The 22,526-nt window shown below is 33.1% G+C and overlaps 1 protein-coding gene across 2 annotated transcripts in view; it reads left to right on the top strand.

Annotated features, from left to right (window-relative positions):
* Nucleotides 1-663, top strand: part of oca2 (OCA2 melanosomal transmembrane protein) — a 44,203-nt gene extending 43,540 nt beyond the window's left edge. For both annotated transcript variants that reach the window (XM_022751496.1, XM_022751494.1), the window contains exon 23: nucleotides 576-663. In XM_022751496.1, the coding sequence (XP_022607217.1) occupies nucleotides 576-663 (88 nt within the window). The remainder of the gene's footprint in view (nucleotides 1-575) is intronic.
* The last annotated feature ends 21,863 nt before the right edge of the window (nucleotides 664-22,526 follow it).

Genomic DNA, 22,526 nt, shown 5'->3' with positions numbered 1-22,526 from the left:
CGCAGACAGCTGACTCAGCTCTGAGTGCCGCTCCACCTGTTCATCCTGCAGAGTCATTAACAGACTCTCCCATTAAGAACATGAGAGAATAACAGTGAATCTTTATTTATACTTTATGGTCTAAAGTTTAAAGTCTCTGTCAAAATTTACACAAGAATCATGACGCAGAGAAAGTGTCTTTAAGTGAATCTTTATTTTGACTCTTTTTTTTTTTTTTTTTTCCTGCGACAATTGAGAAAGAATAAACACAGTCTATCAGCTGATCTGCTCACGCCCGGTCTTTATCATAGATTGAGTGCGTGTAATAGTTCCATCTTATTTGCACAAATAAACGGGACACGCTAGCTGCACAGTGAAGCAACAACAGTGTTGTTAACTTCAGTGTTCAGGCTTCAGTCTAGTTACTGTCGCAGTGAAACGGGTCGTTTTGGAAAACACTGAGAAATGACCTTCCTCTGTGCGACTCTGGACCCTGTCATCACTGTCCCCACCACTAAGATCGATTTGCATCATTTTAAACTTTGTCAGCAAGAATAAAACGTTGATTGACCCTGTTGTTCTCGTTCCTCTCACAGGTTAGGATTCCCCATGATGATAATGACGTGTATGATCGCCATGTGCTACCTGCTGGCCACCCACATCGGACTCGGATGGAACATGTAATCCACACCTGTTGTGCAGAGCCAAAGAGACTGTGTGTGTGTGTGTGTGTGTGTGTGTGTGTGTTTGCGTACGTGCACGTGTGCATGTGACCAATCCTCCAAGCATTTAGAGTTTCTGCTCACTGTAATGTGACGTGGAGCCTGATTAACCGATCAGATTACAGGCAATATCTGAAGCATTGTAGCCATATTATATTTTTTACAGTATGGAAAAGTGTCTTTGAGTAAAGTGCAGACCATCAGGGACCCGAGGTGACAGGAGCTTTGACCAAAAATGTGTCTTTACTGAAAAAATGGCCCCACTCCTCAATGCTGTGCATGGTGCTACTTCCTCAAAGGGTTTAACTGGTGTAAGTGATTCCAGTCCAGTCGCCTCTGGTGTCAAGACTGTTCTGTTTACAAAGAGCAGCAGATAATTTATCTAGACATGTAATACTCTATTTGCTTTTAGAGACTCTTAGAACACTGATCTGAATGTTTCACCCATGGTTTACAAAACTCATGTTGATATTTTAAAGGAACCACAAGCCCCAGTGAAAGGGATTTTATAACAGTTTATGTCTCATATTTCTTTGTTGGATTCCCAAATCTCAGTGGTCTATAACTGAATCTGACAAACAAAAACAGCCTCAATTAAATATGAAAATTACCGATTGTTTAATCAGATTAAATAAAAGAGGTGTAGAACGTTATCTAAACATTGTATACTATCTATTGTACTGTGTACACAGTGATCTCATGTAAACTCAATGATTTAGTTTAACCGTAATGTAGAAGAAGTTTGATTATGTAAATACTCTCACATGAAACGGACAAAAAAACTTTGTACCTTGTCCAGTTAAAACAGTTTCCTGTATTTATGGTGCGGCCCGACAACCTGGACGTCGTCAGTGTTCGAGGGACGAAACTCTCCGAACGTTCAGATGCAAATCAATGTGAATAAAGTTTGTGATGTTTCTGGATTTCATGTGGCTCAGTTTGGTTCTGTCGTTCTTTATCAGAGGGACACATTTACTCGTCTTGAGGATGAAGATGTGCTACAGCCTGTGAAAACGGTTGCGTTGACTGACGATGTCATCAGGGTTTTGATGATGTCACAGTGTAAGCTCAGGTTGAGTGGAGGGCAGGAAGCCAGCTTTTCATGGAGACGGAGTTTAAAAGAAGTCGGTATTTACTTGACAGGGAGGGTAGAATGAAAGATGCACATGGGTTGCATTATGGGAAATGTAGTATCCAGTGTTTCTGGAGCTTAACCCATAGTAAGGAAGAGTTGATTTTCACCATTATTTGTCTCTGGCAGGCAGCCCAACATTACAGCTGCACTTGTTTGATATTAGGGACTTTTGCAATTTGTTAATAGGTGTGATTTTTTTTTTTACATCACTGTGGATCAGTTTCTGCAGTGATTAAGTGGCTAATGGATATTTCATCAGGTTGAAATATTTCTACCACAGAAAGAAATGTGATAAATAGCTGCAAAGTTTTAAGATGTACATCAAAAAACAACAATATAGTTCAGGTTTAACTCAGACACTGAAGCCTGTTTGGTTTTGATCGAGGGCTGCGACCTTCACTTTCTATTCAATTTGATATGAGAACAATCTGCTGTATTCTTGCTTGTACTTTGCTGACACTATCATTATTGCTCTGTCCACCCACACGTCCCCACTTGAGCTCCGGGTGTTCTGGACATCCTTTAGAAAATGTTGAAAATCACTAAATGTGAAGGAAGGCGCACAGAGGTCATTGGGTACTCAGCAAAAATAAATTGGAGCAGTATGATAAAATAACTTACTGAGTGTGGATTTCTCATTTCATGGTATTTTACAGTGTTTCCTCTCACGTTGCGCTGTTGTTCTCCTGCTTCATCCACAGCTCTATTCTTACTCTGTTTATTGGCAGAAGCTGAGAGTAAAACTGACTTGCATGTTCCTTTTAATGAGTCAGGCTCCGAGCCAACTAAAACCCGAGTACACAGATCAATGTAAATAGCTCCTCTAGGTCTGTTGTTTCACATTAAAACCCCAGGGAGCGCAACACCTCGGAGTGCAGAACACCCCAGTTTGTTATCGGGAATCTGTTTGTGTTGTCCACTTTGTTGCCAGTACAGAGCCATGCTGTGGATCACAGAATTAATTAGATTCTAATTAATTAAAGACACTTACACCCTCGGAGAACTCTACATCATTAATGTAGTTAATGTGTTCCGGGAGTTACAGTAATTTATGGCTGCAGGCTCCTATCTTTTAGGAGTCATCTTGCTCTGCACTAAGACGAGCTACACTGCATGATACACAACATTTATTACACTTTGCATTTTGTCATTTTGGATCTTTACTCCTGAACCATTAGTTTCAGAGCAGGAGCTTTTGAGACAACTGCTGTTTTTTAAGCCTGTTTACATTTTGGCGAATCGGCACCATTAAAAGATGCTGAAGTTGCTATTAGCAGTTCCTATCTGGGATGTACCTGTGGATGTGCTGCCAACTTTTACTGGATTATTTTGATACTGAAGAAAACTTTAAAACAGTGATGACTCGCAGGCTCAAGTTCTGGAGCTGTAAGGTGCATCTGTTTTTTTTTTTTGGGAGTGACTTTTTAGATGTTTATTTGGGATAGTCTGAATTGATTATGTTTCAGAGAGGGAGTACAGCTTTTGACACTAAACACAACTCATGTCTCTCCCTTCAGCCCCCCCCCCCAGTTCACTGAATTTCCAGGAATCAACAAAGACTCAATATCAGTTATAAGGTTTTTTTTCCAACTATTGAAAATAGAGATCTTCTCTTTTCAGTGCTGCTTTTCTCATTGAAAAGATGTGATGTACATGAGTGATGTTACTGGGACCTCAACATTATTGATCCACTCAGACGTCAAAGTCTCCTTCCAATCAGAGCCCATCCTCCATTTGTTTACCATATTACTGGAGTCAAATAGTGAAATGTTAAGATGCATCAATCCATTTTTTCTTTGAGTAAAGCTACACAGGTGTTTCTCGTTACTCCGGCTGATTGGACGTCTCCTCAGGCTCGGTGGGTCCAGTCCCTGATCAAAACCCCAACACTCCACCCAAACAGTTGTTTTCACTTATTTTTCCTGATTAGACCTTGTCTTCTCACTGTAGGGCATGTACACACTGTGCTTGATTGACATCTCCCTCAATATTCTGTCTATTTTGAAGCATCTTTTAAGATTCAGTGTTATCATCCCCAGAATCTCTCCAACCGGCATCAACCTGAAAATCCCCGTGTTGCTGTGCAGGACCTTGAATTTCAACCTGGCAAACTTCACATATGAACAGATGCACCGCAAATCCCAAATAGAACAATGTGAGCTTGCTGGTTGGACAGTGTCCTCACTGTGACACATGCCGCTTGTGCCATGCCAGCCTAAATAAACAGCCTGGGCAGCAAGAAAACAAAGCAGACTCTACCAATGGCACACTAAACAAAGGAGACCAGTACACACACAATGTCTGTGACATGGGGGAGTCATGGAAATTAGATTGACTCTGCCAACATTTGCAAGTTATCCAAAGATGATTTTCAACTTTGGCCTGAGTGGTGTCGGTCTACTACAGCGCCTGCTGCTGTTTGGTTTCACCAAAAGCCAGGATGGATTTACTTCCTGCCACAAGCTGATCCTGCTTCATTCAAGTACAATCTGCCAAAGAGAAAGAATCACTAATGTCCACACAACCATTCCACTGCAGACAATTTAACTTCAATTGAACATGACAGTAATTCTCGTCCTCAAATGTCACTAACAAGTTCTAGTCATGTCACAGTAGCTTCCACGGCTTTTTTCTACTTTCTCTGATCTTGTGTTCACATCCTCCTGACATTTCATTCAGTAAGAAGTTTTTGAAGCGGCAGAATGAAGTTCCTCAAGCTAGATGCTAAAGATGCTAAAAGTCATTTAGTAAACCACTTAACTTTTAGTTAACAAGAGAATAGCTTTATACAGTTATTCAAAAGATGTTTAGGTAACATGAACTAGGATATACTTCATACAACTACTATGAAAATCATAATATCCCAGCTACATCTTCTACATCAAGTTTCAGGCCTCTGAGCCTAATATTATGGGAGCTCTGTACTAGTTAGTTTTTCACTGGTGTCCAAGAACTGCTCTAAAACAAAAACTGTGGAAAACCATTTTCTAGCCAGAAAGCTAACAAACACAAGCATATCCTCCGTCAGGCAGCCAGAAGGAGGGAACATGTTTGAAAAGCGGAAAGAAGTGATGTGAACTAAGTCACTCGCTAGTCTGTATCATTATGATATAACTTTGAATACTTTTATGAAAAACCCTTTTTATTTATTTATTTTTGTCATCTGTGCACTTTTACAGACTAGAGCAATATAAACAATAAATAACAGAAATAAACAAAGGAAACAGAAATTAAACATGTGGGTGGCAAGTTATTATCCACTAACAGGCAAATACAATAAAATATGATAATGATAAATGACATTTTGAAAACATTAATGTAGATGTGCCTCTAATTAACTCTAATTAGCACTGCAGGTGCTACAACTCCCAAATACTTGATACTGTCAATCTCTTTACTTTATTATTATATTATTATATTATTATATTATATCATTCTCATTTTCTAATTTTAGCTAGCTGAGACAGCCTCAGCAATCTATCATTGCATCCGTAGACTCTTTCCTGTCCTTTGTCCTCTGTTTTTCCATCACAGTGCAAACAACTGTCAGTCACAGGTGACACTTACAACATTAATGCCAGCTCCAGGGCCCCGCTGTTCCCGCTGCCGCACTGGGTCACTTCCTGGACTTAATAACAGGACTAACTGGTTCACTTCAGGAGCCGTCATTAATGCTATTAGTTCCCACTCTGCTTTTTCTACTATGACAAGTCAAACTGGGCTCCGTGGGAAAGGTCTCCTCTAGTGTGCCTGTAGAATAATACCTGCAGTCCATTTAGAGGTTTTCCTTGTCACCTTGGATCATGCAGCCTACTGGTAAAGACAAACCAAGAGCACCCACCCACGACTCAAAACTTCAACCTGTTGTGGCATAACAGTTTGAATATTACAGAACAGGCAGAAGGGCAACTACAGAGCAATCTTTGTCGCTATCCCTATAGATTACATTACAAGTCATTTGATCCATTCTTTATATAAAAATATCCAACAGCTTTATTTATTATTCCTTTTCCTGTATGATCATTTGATCTGAGGAAAACAGTGTGATACATTTTATTATCAATATTCAACAGTTCACATTCTGCTCTCAGACAATTACAATTACAATTTTCTTATCATATACTATCACTTGTAAAAGAGAGCTTCTTATCCAGGATGTTACACGGTGGCATTTTCAGACCAAAACTGTGTAGTTGCCGGGCAAATGTAGCCACAGTCTTATTTTGATGGGACAGATGATTGGAGCAGCACTTCTTTGTGACAAAAATAGTCACAAATCTGTCTTAAATCTTATGAAAATATGACATAACCTACTGTATTAAAATACACATAAAACAACCAGGATTATTATTCTGGTGGGAGGTTACTTGGAGCATAGTTTCTTTATTCATTGACATATACAGAATTAGACCAACTCTCACTGACTACTTGTAATGCACCAGATGAGGATTTTAATTATTAGCATTAATGAATAGAGAGTGGTCGTGCATGTTATTAGGCCGGACTGTGGTGTCTGTTTATAGCTGAACATGTTGTATTTTGGTTACTTGTGACACTACTGTTCCTCTGGCCATATAAACTAATTAATTACACCACTTAAATGAGAATTCATTCGATTTCCTCTAAGAAGCCTCCTCTATCCATGACTAATGCTCTTATTCATCAAGAGGGGATTAAATGTGTTCTGCCCTCTGTAATTAAGAAGTGGAGTGAAGGAGCTTAAGAGGATTCACTTTAAAGGTTATTTTACAATATGGACTGAAATAAACATTTTCTTCTGATCACACCAACTTTGAAGACTTATTTCATAGAAAGACTTTAATTATCCTGAGAGGTAAAATTGCACAGGGCTTAATGAAATACAACATGGAGGAAACCTTTTTATTTGCAACATCATTTTATTGTACAAGGAAACAGAAAAAAAGAACTTCAGAGTTGGAATATGGTATGAGAGAGAGAGAGAGAGCAAATAAATGACTATATTCTGCAGAGCATGGATGATAGTCAATGAGCTATACTTAGAAGGAAGAGCTCTCACAGATACATCATGCTGTGCTGAACAAACTGCACAGTGATTTGTGATGCTGCTCTGAGGACTGTAGTAAATGATTAGTACAGTACTAGTTGCAATGTGTTTGTTGTACTCTTTGCAGGTCTTCAGTGGAACATGCAGTATGTAAAGATCATGCTTCATGTGTCTTGTTGAATTACTGTAGAAGAAGAACTTAATTTGAAAGTGTATGTCTATGAACAAGAGTCTACAGCCATGATAGAGTCTCTGGTTGAATTATGTCACAGTGGTGCTTTGAGATAAGCGCTAACATTAACATAATGTGCTCACAGTGACAATGCTAACATGCTGATGTGTACCAGATATCGTTTTTACCAAGCTCCACAGTCTTAATCCAGTTTAACATGCTAATTAGCATGTTTAGATGTTTAGTTTAGATGCAAAGTTCAGCTGAGGCTGATGGGAATTAGTTTTTATATACTGGAGAAATGTAGATTTTGACCTGATGCATGCACTAGATTCAGGACGTCGCTAAAGTTTCACCAGTTCATCCAAATGAGAACATCAATATACCAGATTTAATGTACATCCACCAATCGTTAAGATGTTTCAACGAAACCACATGTCAACCTGATGGCAGTGCAACAGGAAAAGTCACAGGATCATCAACGGAAGAGGAATTCATCCTCTGGGGACCATGAATATGAGTAGTGTTGCTACCTCTTGTTTTAGCTCCGTTTGTGATCTCTACAAACTCCTGAGGGAACTATCTGGCTCTTTAGCTTCTAAATGCTGCTTAATACAACTTTGCCATTTGGTGCAAGACAGCGTGAAGTAGATTTTTTGTCTGATTTAACAGCTGCCTGCTGCTGCTGCTGCTGGATGCAATGCAAGTAGTGAGAGTGGAACAAAAGTAAGTAAAGTTGTTGGACGTGAAGCTAAAACAGTGAGCTGAAAGGCACTGATAATTATCGGTGGGTTTGTGAATATGAGCAATATCTTTTACATTACAGTCATTTGATCCATCCATTGTTGATAAAAAAAAAATTAATTATAGCAGATGTAAAGTTTGATTAGGAGGCGCTTTAACTCTGGTTCAAGACTGTGGTTTCTTCTGAGGCTGATTTACTGTAAAACTAATATTACCAGTGTGGAAATTAATGCCTGCGTTACTCTAGTCGCAGATGGTTTTTACATCCCTGACAAACTCTCATGAAAAAGGAAACAAGATGATAACGAACACAATAACAGTCCCATGCTCTGTGCAGCTTTGCTATTGTGGTGGGAGGGTATGATTCTGCAGGTTGCTGTGAAAAGGCATTCAGTCTCATTGACGAAGCCTATTGAAATTGTAAATTGCGCCAAAACAGCAGATGGCTGGTGGACAACAGCAGAGCCTGTCCTGACCTCCCTGGGGCCCAAAGCAAAATTCTGCTAAGGGACCCTCCGATTTGACCCGTGTGCCATGTAAACCAATATATCAAATACTATTTAGACTGTGGCTTGGCTGAATGCCCCCCCCCCCCCACATTTAGATTTTCATCAGTTTTACTGAAAAAAAACTCAGTGAAATGTGATAGGGCCAGGATGATTACTAGATTAATGTTAATTTGTTAATATTTGATTTTAGAGTTTTGAGTTTTGGTTTTCACGATTGTTTTGTTTTCAACCACTTGATGAGACAGCATAATCAGAGGACATCAGTACGATGTCTGGTTTCTCATGATGGGCATTTTTGACATTGTAAGCCTAATGTTTGGTTGGATAAAAAATGCTAAATATCAGAGGACTAATCAATAATTGCCTGCTGCCTGCAATCAGCTCTAATCAACCAATATTCAAACATCTGTGTTTCTCTATTGTTTTCCCACTGGTTTAACAGCAGAGCTGAATGCAATAATTTTTTGGCAGGTGACAGAATATCCTTTAATGCAGGAGAGTTTTAAAAATGACCCATTATGAATAAATACATGTGACATTGTGATGAATTACTTTATTTTGAAGGCAAGTTGAGTTCAATTGCACACTGAAATAAATGGAGTATGAATTTAATCGACAAATTATGGTGTAATTGAAGATGGTGAGCAGTACATGGAATTTGTAGTACCTGGCATAAAACAAAATCAATGTCATGGCATTTGTCTTTTAAGAAACTTTAGACCGGTGTTTCCTCCTCATTCATTAAAAGGGGTTTAATGAAACCATCTGACATTTGGTTAAATGCACTTTTTTTTTCTCCATCTTTCCCAAAATCAAATGAAAAGATTGACTTCACATTTATCTCTGTCTGCCTGTGCATTGAAGCCTAGTTCCATATAAAATGTAATATTCAAAATGGCACAGCTGTCTGGACACATTGTTTATGTAATGTGGTTAGACATAAAAATGTTAAGACCTTGGTTGCAGGAGCAGTCACAGGTTAAGACTTCCTGGACGACCACTGGGCACAGTGATTGAGCACAGTGTGAAGCCAACTTCCGCGGAGGGTCAGGGCACTGCAGGTATTCCTCCATCCAAATGTTAAAAGCAGCTGCTGTCACTGATTAGCAAGTTTAGCCAGACAGGAAGAAGTAATGAGACAGATCACCTGGTGAATCATGTTGGAGCCCAATAACCTGCACACTCTCAGGCCTCTGAGAAACAAGGCTTCATCCTCCTGATGCAGGCGGAACAGTGCTCCACTCCCCACTGTGTTGAAGATACTGCTGATAATTATCTATCACAGCACAAACCATTCAAACAGCAGTCATCAAAGGCCTATTATTTTCTTTTCAAACTGACAGACAAGAGGTTTCAGAGTAAAAGCTGCAGTGTCTCTTAGCTGGTTGGACCCCAGTTGTGATCACAACTCACTTGCCATGTTAACGTTCCTTTCCCTAATAATAGAGCATTTGCATATCTATAACAAAAATGCATTACGCTCTCAATGGCTTATTGTTTATAGACATGTACGAGATGATTGCAGAAATGGGAAATAAGACCGCGTGGCATTGACTTAATTGGATTTCTTATCTGGGCATTGTGTGCATGAACGAAAAGACAATGGGTGTGAATGTTGAAGTCACGATCCATGCAGGGTTCGACTTTGCAACAATTGTTCTGGTCAAACTTTGGGGTCTGTGGTTATTCAAACAATCAAAGATGCATCTACAGGTGCGGAACAAAAATATATGACAGAGAGGGGTCAGTGCATGAAGTATAATCCTTGTTGTTCACGATGTACAATGAAAAATGCCCATTTAGGGGGTATTGCCTAATTTCGTTGTCCTACTAATGCTATATGCAAATGCTACATGTATGTATGTATATATATGTATGTTGTTTGTTTAAATACTTTGAAATGGAACCTGTTCACTGCTTCTCCTGCTTTGCTCATTTCATCAAGTCAGATGAACAGATGACACAACTGTTGAGAACAAAGTCAGTGCCCTTGTCTATGGAGGATTTGGGAATTCTCATTGTAAGAGCTGGCACCTTACAATGAGAAGGTTCTAAGTCAAAAGCCCAGGCATGGAACCCCTCTGTATGGGCATTAAGTATATTATGAATTTGTATGCCTTACTATACTATGACATTTTTTTAAATGTTTTTATGTCTTACTATACTATGATATATTATGACGTTTTTAATGTTTTTATGCCTTACTATACTATGACGTTTTTTGACATTTTTATGCCTTACTATACTATGATGTTTTTTGACATTTTTATGCCATACTATACTATAACGTTTTTTGACAATGTTATGCTTTACTATACTATAATGTTTTTAAGATTTTTATGCTTACTATACTGTGACGTTTCATGCCTTACTATACTATGACGTTTTTTTGAAAAATTTTATGCCTTGCTATACTCTGTTTTATGCCTTTCTATACTATGAGGTTTTATGCCTTACTATACCATGAGGTTTTTTTGAACAATTTTATGCCTTCTTATACTATGACATTTTTTGACATTTTTATGCCATACTATACTATGACGTTATTTTTAACAATTTTATGCCTTACAATACTGTGATGTTTTATGCCTTACTATACTATGATGTTTTATGCCTTACTATACTATGACGTTTTTAACGTTTTTATGCCTTACTATATTATGATGTTTTATGCCTTACTATACTATGACGTTTTTTTGACATTTTTATGCCTTACTATACTATGACGTTTTTAACATTTTTATGCCTTACTATACTATGACGTTTTTAACGTTTTTATGCCTTACTATACTATGACATTTTATGCCTTATCATACTATGACGTTTTTAACGTTTTTATGTCTTACTATACTATGACATTTTATGCCTTACTATACTATGACGTTTTTTGACATTTTTATGCCTTACTATACTATGATGTTTTATGCATTACTATACTATGATGTTTTATGCCTTTCTATACTATGATGTTTTATGCCTTACCATACTATGACGTTTTTGACGTTTTTATGCTTACTATACTGTGATGTTTTATGCCTTACTATACTATGATGTTTTATGCTTTACTATACTATGATGTTTTATGCCTTTCTATACTATGATGTTTTATGCCTTACTATACTATGTCGTTTTTTGACATTTTTATGCCTACTATACTGTGATGTTTTATGCCTTACTATACTATGATGTTTTATGCCTTACTATACTATGATGTTTTTTTTACATTTTTATTCCTTAATATAGTATGACTTTTTTGACCTTTTTCATGCCTTACTATAATATGATTTTTTTTTTTTTTTTTTTTTACAATTTTATGCCTTACTATACCAGGACGTTTTTTTTGAAAAATTTGATGCCTTACTATACTATGATGTTTTTTGACAATTTAATGCCTTACAATACTATGATGTTTTACGCCTTACTATACTATTTCATTTTATGCCTTACTATATTATGATGTTTTATGCTTTACTATACTATGACGTTTTATGCCTTACTATACTGTGACGTTTTTTGACATTTTTATGCCTTACAATACTATGATTTTTCATGCCTTACTATACTATGACATTTTATGCCTTACTATACTATGACGTTTTTAAAGTTTTTATGCCTTACTATATTATGTTTTGTGCCTTACTATACTATGACGTTTTTTGACATTTTCATGCCTTACTATACTATGATGTTTTATGCCTTACTATACTATGAGGTTTTATACCTCACTGTACTGTGACGTTTTTTGACATTTTTATGCCTTACAATACTATAATTTTTCATGCCTTACTATACTATGACATTTTTAACATTTTTATGCCTTAATATACAATTAATTTTTATGCCTTACTATACTATGATGTTTTTTGAAAATTGTATGCCTTACTATACTATGACATTTTCGACATTTTTATGCCATACTATACTATGATGTTTTTTCTTTATGTTTTTATGTCTTACTATACTATGACATACTATGACGTTTTTGACGTTTTTATCCTTTGCTATACTACAACGTTTTTAATGTTTTCATGCTTACTATACTGTGACTTTTTATGCCTTACTATACTATGACGTTTTTAACGTTTTTATGCCTTACTATATTATGATGTTTTATGCCTTACTATACTATGACGTTTTTTTGACATTTTCTATGCCTTACTATACTGTGACGTTTTTTGACATTTTTATGCCTTACAATACTATGATTTTTCATGCCTTACTATACTATGACATTTTATGCCTGATCATACTATGACGTTTTTAACGTTTTGATGCCTTACTATACTATGATATTTTTTGACAATTTAATGCCTTACAATACTATGATTTTTCATGCCTTACTATACTATGACATTTTATGCCTGATCATACTATGACGTTTTTAACGTTTTGATGCCTTACTATACTATGATGTTTTTTGACAATTTAATGCCTTACAATACTATGATGTTTTACGCATTACTATACTATTTCATTTTATGCCTTACTATATTATGATGTTTTATGCTTTACTATACTATGGCGTTTTATGCCTTACTATACTGTGACATTTTTTGACATTTTTATGCCTTACAATACTATGATTTTTCATGCCTTACTATACTATGACATTTTATGCCTTACTATACTATGACGTTTTTAAAGTTTTTATGCCTTACTATATTATGTTTTGTGCCTTACTATACTATGACGTTTTTTGACATTTTCATGCCTTACTATACTATGATGTTTTATGCCTTACTATACTATGAGGTTTTATACCTCACTGTACTGTGATGTTTTTTGACATTTTTATGCCTTACAATACTATAATTTTTCATGCCTTACTATACTATGACATTTTTAACATTTTTATGCCTTAATATACAATTAATTTTTATGCCTTACTATACTATGATGTTTTTTGAAAATTGTATGCCTTACTATACTATGACATTTTCGACATTTTTATGCCATACTATACTATGATGTTTTTTTTTTATGTTTTTATGTCTTACTATACTATGACATATTATGACGTTTTTATGCCTTACCATACTATGATGTTTTTGACGTTTTTATCCTTTGCTATACTACAACGTTTTTAATGTTTTCATGCTTACTATACTGTGACTTTTTATGCCTTACTATACTATGACGTTTTTAACGTTTTTATGCCTTACTATATTATGATGTTTTATGCCTTACTATACTATGACGTTTTTTTGACATTTTCTATGCCTTACTATACTGTGACGTTTTTTGACATTTTTATGCCTTACNAATTTTATGCCTTTCTATACTATGAATTTTTTTTTATATTTTATGCCTTACCATACCAGGACGTTTTTTTTACATATTTTTATGCCTAATTATACTAAGACGTTTTTGACGTTTTATGCCATACTATAGTATGACGTTTCATGCCTTAATATACTATGTCATTTTGATTACTCACTATACTTTGACCTTTTTATAACTTACCTCACAGAATTTTGGATACCATGGTAGTGCAGTGGTTAGAGCTGCTGCTTTACAACTACAAGGATGTAAGTTCAAAACCTGGCCAAGGACCCTGTCTGTATGTACATTTAGTACATTATGAATTTTTTTGCCTAAATATATGATGATGTTTATGCGTTTTTATACCCTACTATAATATGANCCTTACTATACTATGACGTTTTTTTGACATTTTCTATGCCTTACTATACTGTGACGTTTTTTGACATTTTTATGCCTTACAATACTATGATTTTTCATGCCTTACTATACTATGACATTTTATGCCTGATCATACTATGACGTTTTTAACGTTTTGATGCCTTACTATACTATGATGTTTTTTGACAATTTAATGCCTTACAATACTATGATGTTTTACGCATTACTATACTATTTCATTTTATGCCTTACTATATTATGATGTTTTATGCTTTACTATACTATGGCGTTTTATGCCTTACTATACTGTGACATTTTTTGACATTTTTATGCCTTACAATACTATGATTTTTCATGCCTTACTATACTATGACATTTTATGCCTTACTATACTATGACGTTTTTAAAGTTTTTATGCCTTACTATATTATGTTTTGTGCCTTACTATACTATGACGTTTTTTTACTGTTTCATGCCTTACTATACTATNATGACGTTTTTTGACATTTTCATGCCTTACTATACTATGACATTTTTAAGATTTTTATGCCTAAATATACAATTATTTTTTATGCCTTACTATACTATGATGTTTTTTGAAAATTGTATGCTTTACTATACTATGAAATTTTCGACATTTTTATGCCATACTATACTATGATGTTTTTTTTTTATGTTTTTATGTCTTACTATACTATGACATATTATGACGTTTTTATGCCTTACCATACTATGATGTTTTTGACGTTTTTATCCTTTGCTATACTACAACGTTTTTAATGTTTTCATGCTTACTATACTGTGACTTTTTATGCCTTACTATACTATGACGTTTTTTTTTTTAACATTTTTATTCCTTAATATAGTATGACGTTTTTTGACCTTTTTCATGCCTTACTATGATATGATGTTTATTTTTTTTTACAATTTTATGCCTTTCTATACTATGAATTTTTTTTTATATTTTATGCCTTACCATACCAGGACGTTTTTTTTACATATTTTTATGCCTAATTATACTAAGACGTTTTTGACGTTTTATGCCATACTATAGTATGACGTTTCATGCCTTAATATACTATGTCATTTTGATTACTCACTATACTTTGACCTTTTTATAACTTACCTCACAGAATTTTGGATACCATGGTAGTGCAGTGGTTAGAGCTGCTGCTTTACAACTACAAGGATGTAAGTTCAAAACCTGGCCAAGGACCCTGTCTGTATGTACATTTAGTACATTATGAATTTTTTTGCCTAAATATATGATGATGTTTATGCGTTTTTATACCCTACTATAATATGATGTTTTATACCTTACTGTACTATGACGTTTTTGACCTTTTTCTTGCCTTACTATACTATGATGTTTTTTTTATGTTTTTATGTCTTACTATACTATGACATTTTTGACGTTTTTATGCTTACTATACTGTGATGTTTTATGCCTTACTATACTATGATGTTTTTTTTACATTTTTATTCCTTAATATAGTATTTTTTTTTTGATATTTTATGCCTTACTATACCAGGACATTTTTTTTTGAAAAATTTGATGCCTTACTATACTATGATGTTTTTTGACAATTTAATGCCTTACAATTCTATGATGTTTTACGCCTTACTATACTATGACATTTTATGCCTTACTATATTATGATGTTTTATGCTTTACTATACTATGACGTTTTATGCCTTACTATATGTCATTTTGATTACTCACTATACTTTGACCTTTTTATAACTTACCTCACAGAATTTTGGATACCATGGTAGTGCAGTGGTTAGAGCTGCTGCTTTACAACTACAAGGTTGTAAGTTCAAAACCTGGCCAAGGACCCTGTCTGTATGTACATTATGAATTTTTCTGCCTAAATATATGATGACGTTTATGCATTTTTATACCCTACTATAATATGATGACAATTTTGACCTTTTTCTTGCCTTACTATACTATGGCGTTCTATGCCTGATTATACTATGACAATTTTATACCTTACTATACTATGACATTTTTTTTACCTCTTTTATGCCTTACTATACTTTGACGTTTTTTGACATTTCTTATGCCTTACTATAGTAAGACGTTTTTTGTAACAATTTTATGCCTTTCTATACTAAGACTTTTTGATGTTTTATGCCATACTATAGTATGACATTTCATGCCTTACTATACTTTGACATTTTTATAACTTACCTCACAATACATTAAGGTACCATGGTAGTGCAGTGGTTAGAGCTGCTGCTTTGCAACTACAAGGTTGAAAGTTCAAAACCCAGCCATGGACACTCTCTGTATGGACATTTAGTTTATTATGAATTTTTTACGATGAAGTTTTATGAGTTTCTATACCCTACTATAGTATGACGTTTTATACCTTTCTATACTATGACATTTTATGCCGAATTATACTATGACAGTTTTATTCCTTACTATACTATGACGTTTTTTGACCTTTTTCATGCCTTACTATACTATGTCGTTTTATGCCTGATTATACTAAGACAATTTTATACCTGATTATACTATGGCAATTTAATACCTTACTTTACTATGACATTTTATTTCTGATTATACAATGAATTTTAAACTATGACTTATTTTTTTATCTTTTATATGCTTTACTATACTATGACAGTTTTTTGACATTTTTATGCTTTACTATACTATGACATTTTATGCCTTACTATACTATGACATTTTTTGACAATTTTATGCCTCATTATACTATGACGTTTTTGAAACTTTTATGCCTTACTATACTATGACGTTTTATGCCTTACTATACTATGTCATTTTTTTGAATTTTTATGCCTTACTATACTATGACTGTTTAAGCCTTGCTATACTATGACATTTTATGCCTTATTATACTATGTCGTTTTTTTGACTTTTTATGCCTTACTATAGTATGACTGTTTATGCCTTACTATACTATGATGTTTTTTGACAATTTTATGCCTTACTATATTTTGACATTTTATGCCTTACTATACGATGTCGTTTTTATGACTTTTTATAGCTTACTATACTATGTCCTTTTTTTGACTTTTTATGCCTTACTATACTATGTCGTGTTTTTGACGTTTTATGCCTTACTATACTATGTCATTTTTTTTACTTTTTATACCTTATTATAGTATGACTTTTTATGCCTTACTATACTATGTCTTTTTTTTTTACTTTTTATGCCTTCCTATACTACGTTGTTTTTTTGACTTTTTATGCCTTAATATAGTATGACCTTTATGCCTTACTATACTATGTCGTTTTTTTGACTTTTTTTGCCTTACTATAGTATGACTTTTTAAGACTTCCTATACTATGACGTTTTTATGACTTTTTATGCCACACTATAATATGACTTTTTATGCCTTACTATATTTTGACGTTTCTATGCCTTACTATACTATGACTTTTTAAGCCTACCTATACTATGATGTTTTTATGACTTTTTATGCCGAACTATAATATGACTTTTTATGGCTATTTATGCCTTACTATACTCTGTTGTTTTTATGATTTTTTATGGCTCACTATACTATGTCATTTTTATGATTATTTATGCCTTACTATACTAAGACTTTTTAAGACTTACTATACTATGACTTTTTATGCCTTACTATACTATGTCGTTTTTAATGTTTTTATGCCTTACTATATTATGATGTTTTATGCCTTACTATACTATGACGTTTTTTTGACATTTTTATGCCTTACTATACTATGATGTTTTATGCCTCACTATACTGTGACGTTTTTTGACATTTTTCATGCCTTACTATATTATGATGTTTTATGCCTTACTATACTATGACGTTTTTTTAACAATTTTATGCCTTACTATACTATGATGTTTTTTTTATGTTTTTATGTCTTACTATACTATGACGTATTATGACATTTTTATGCCTTACCATACTATGACGTTTTTGACGTTTTTATGCTTACTACACTGTGATGTTTTATGCCTTACTATACTATGATGTTTTTTTTACATTTTTATTCCTTAATATAGTATGTAATATAGTACTTTTTGACCTTTTTCATGCCTTACTATAATATATATATATTTTTTTTTTGATATTTTATGCCTTACTATACCAGGACGTTTTTTTTGAAAAATTTGATGCCTTACTATACTATGATGTTTTTTGACAATTTAATGCCTTACAATACTATGATGTTTTACGCCTTACTATACTATGACATTTTATGCCTTACTATATTATGATGTTTTATGCTTTACTATACTATGACGTTTTATGCCTTACTATACTGTGACATTTTTTGACATTTTTATGCCTTACAATACTATGATTTTTCATGCCTTACTATACTATGACATTTTATGCCTTACTATACTATGACGTTTTTAAAGTTTTTATGCCTTACTATATTATGTTTTGTGCCTTACTATACTATGACGTTTTTTGACATTTTCATGCCTTACTATACTATGACATTTTAAAGATTTTTATGCCTAAATATACAATTATTTTTTATGCCTTACTATACTATGATGTTTTTTGAAAATTTTATGCCTTACTATACTATGACATTTTCGACATTTTTATGCCATACTATACTATGATGTTTTTTTTTTATGTTTTTATGTCTTACTATACTATGACATATTATGACGTTTTTATGCCTTACCATACTATGATGTTTTTGACGTTTTTATCCTTTGCTATACTACAACGTTTTTAATGTTTTCATGCTTACTATACTGTGACTTTTTATGCCTTACTATACTATGACGTTTTTTTTTTTAACATTTTTATTCCTTAATATAGTATGACGTTTTTTGACCTTTTTCATGCCTTACTATGATATGATGTTTATTTTTTTTTTTACAATTTTATGCCTTTCTATACTATGAATTTTTTTTTATATTTTATGCCTTACCATACCAGGACGTTTTTTTTACATATTTTTATGCCTAATTATACTAAGACGTTTTTGACGTTTTATGCCATACTATAGTATGACGTTTCATGCCTTAATATACTATGTCATTTTGATTACTCACTATACTTTGACCTTTTTATAACTTACCTCACAGAATTTTGGATACCATGGTAGTGCAGTGGTTAGAGCTGCTGCTTTACAACTACAAGGATGTAAGTTCAAAACCTGGCCAAGGACCCTGTCTGTATGTACATTTAGTACATTATGAATTTTTTTGCCTAAATATATGATGATGTTTATGCGTTTTTATACCCTACTATAATATGATGTTTTATACCTTACTGTACTATGACGTTTTTGACCTTTTTCTTGCCTTACTATACTATGATGTTTTTTTTATGTTTTTATGTCTTACTATACTATGACATTTTTGACGTTTTTATGCTTACTATACTGTGATGTTTTATGCCTTACTATACTATGATGTTTTTTTTACATTTTTATTCCTTAATATAGTATGACTTTTTTGACCTTTTTCATGCCTTACTATAATATGATTTTTTTTTTATTTTTTTTACAATTTTATGCCTTACTATACTATGAATTTTTTTTTGATATTTTATGCCTTACAATACTATGATGTTTTACGCCTTACTATACTATGACATTTTATGCCTTACTATATTATGATGTTTTATGCTTTACTATACTATGACGTTTTATGCCTTACTATATGTCATTTTGATTACTCACTATACTTTGACCTTTTTATAACTTACCTCACAGAATTTTGGATACCATGGTAGTGCAGTGGTTAGAGCTGCTGCTTTACAACTACAAGGTTGTAAGTTCAAAACCTGGCCAAGGACCCTGTCTGTATGTACATTATGAATTTTTCTGCCTAAATATATGATGACGTTTATGTATTTTTATACCCTACTATAATATGATGACGATTTTGACCTTTTTCTTGCCTTACTATACTATGGCGTTCTATGCCTGATTATACTATGACAATTTTATGCCTTACTATACTATGACATTTTTTTTACCTCTTTTATGCCTTACTATACTTTGACGTTTTTTGACATTTCTTATGCCTTACTATAGTAAGACGTTTTTTGTAACAATTTTATGCCTTTCTATACTAAGACTTTTTGATGTTTTATGCCATACTATAGTATGACATTTCATGCCTTACTATACTTTGACATTTTTATAACTTACCTCACAATACATTAAGGTACCATGGTAGTGCAGTGGTTAGAGCTGCTGCTTTGCAACTACAAGGTTGAAAGTTCAAAACCCAGCCATGGACACTCTCTGTATGGACATTTAGTTTATTATGAATTTTTTACGATGAAGTTTTATGAGTTTCTATACCCTACTATAGTATGACGTTTTATACCTTTCTATACTATGACATTTTATGCCGAATTATACTATGACAGTTTTATTCCTTACTATACTATGACGTTTTTTGACCTTTTTCATGCCTTACTATACTATGTCGTTTTATGCCTGATTATACTAAGACAATTTTATACCTGATTATACTATGGCAATTTAATACCTTACTTTACTATGACATTTTATTTCTGATTATACAATGAATTTTAAACTATGACTTATTTTTTTATCTTTTATATGCTTTACTATACTATGACAGTTTTTTGACATTTTTATGCTTTACTATACTATGACATTTTATGCCTTACTATACTATGACATTTTTTGACAATTTTATGCCTCATTATACTATGACGTTTTTGAAACTTTTATGCCTTACTATACTATGACGTTTTATGCCTTACTATACTATGTCATTTTTTTGAATTTTTATGCCTTACTATACTATGACTGTTTAAGCCTTGCTATACTATGACATTTTATGCCTTATTATACTATGTCGTTTTTTTGACTTTTTATGCCTTACTATAGTATGACTGTTTATGCCTTACTATACTATGATGTTTTTTGACAATTTTATGCCTTACTATATTTTGACATTTTATGCCTTACTATACTATGACGTTTTTTGACCTTTTTCATGCCTTACTATACTATGTCGTTTTATGCCTGATTATACTAAGACAATTTTATACCTGATTATACTATGGCAATTTAATACCTTACTTTACTATGACATTTTATTTCTGATTATACAATGAATTTTAAACTATGACTTATTTTTTTATCTTTTATATGCTTTACTATACTATGACAGTTTTTTGACATTTTTATGCTTTACTATACTATGACATTTTATGCCTTACTATACTATGACATTTTTTGACAATTTTATGCCTCATTATACTATGACGTTTTTGAAACTTTTATGCCTTACTATACTATGACGTTTTATGCCTTACTATACTATGACGTTTTATGCCTTACTATACTATGACGTTTTATGCCTTACTATACTATGACGTTTTATGCCTTACTATACTATGACGTTTTATGCCTTACTATACTATGACGTTTTATGCCTTACTATACTATGACGTTTTATGCCTTACTATACTATGACGTTTTATGCCTTACTATACTATGACGTTTTATGCCTTACTATACTATGACGTTTTATGCCTTACTATACTATGACATTTTTTGACAATTTTATGCCTTACTATATTTTGACATTTTATGCCTTACTATACGATGTCGTTTTTATGACTTTTTATAGCTTACTATACTATGTCCTTTTTTTGACTTTTTATGCCTTACTATACTATGTCGTGTTTTTGACGTTTTATGCCTTACTATACTATGTCATTTTTTTTACTTTTTATACCTTATTATAGTATGACTTTTTATGCCTTACTATACTATGACTTTTTATGCCTTACTATACTATGTCGTTTTTTTTTACTTTTTATGCCTTCCTATACTACGTTGTTTTTTTGACTTTTTATGCCTTAATATAGTATGACCTTTATGCCTTACTATACTATGTCGTTTTTTTGACTTTTTTTGCCTTACTATAGTATGACTTTTTAAGACTTCCTATACTATGACGTTTTTATGACTTTTTATGCCACACTATAATATGACTTTTTATGCCTTACTATATTTTGACGTTTCTATGCCTTACTATACTATGATTTTTTAAGCCTACCTATACTATGATGTTTTTATGACTTTTTATGCCGAACTATAATATGACTTTTTATGGCTATTTATGCCTTACTATACTCTGTTGTTTTTATGATTTTTTATGGCTCACTATACTATGTCATTTTTATGATTATTTATGCCTTACTATACTAAGACTTTTTAAGACTTACTATACTATGACTTTTTATGCCTTACTATACTCTGTTGTTTTTATGATTTTTTATGGCTCACTATACTATGACGTTTTTATGACTTTTTATGCCTTACTATACTATGACTTTTTATGCCTTACTATACTCTGTTGTTTTTATGATTTTTTATGGCTCACTATACTATGACGTTTTTATGACTTTTTATGCCTTACTATACTATGACTTTTTATGCCTTACTATACTCTGTTGTTTTTATGATTTTTTATGGCTCACTATACTATGACGTTTTTATGACTTTTTATGCCACACTATAATATGACGTTTTTATGGCAATTTATGCCTTACTATCCTCTGTTGTTATTATGATTTTTTATGGCTCACTATACTATGACGTTTTTATGACTTTTTA

Source organism: Seriola dumerili, unplaced genomic scaffold (assembly GCF_002260705.1).
Source record: "Seriola dumerili isolate Sdu_G_001 unplaced genomic scaffold, Sdu_1.0 BDQW01000155.1, whole genome shotgun sequence".
NCBI classification, from domain to species: Eukaryota; Metazoa; Chordata; class Actinopteri; order Carangiformes; family Carangidae; genus Seriola; species Seriola dumerili.
Note: the sequence above shows the minus strand (reverse complement) of the source record. Positions and strands in the feature narration are given on the sequence as shown.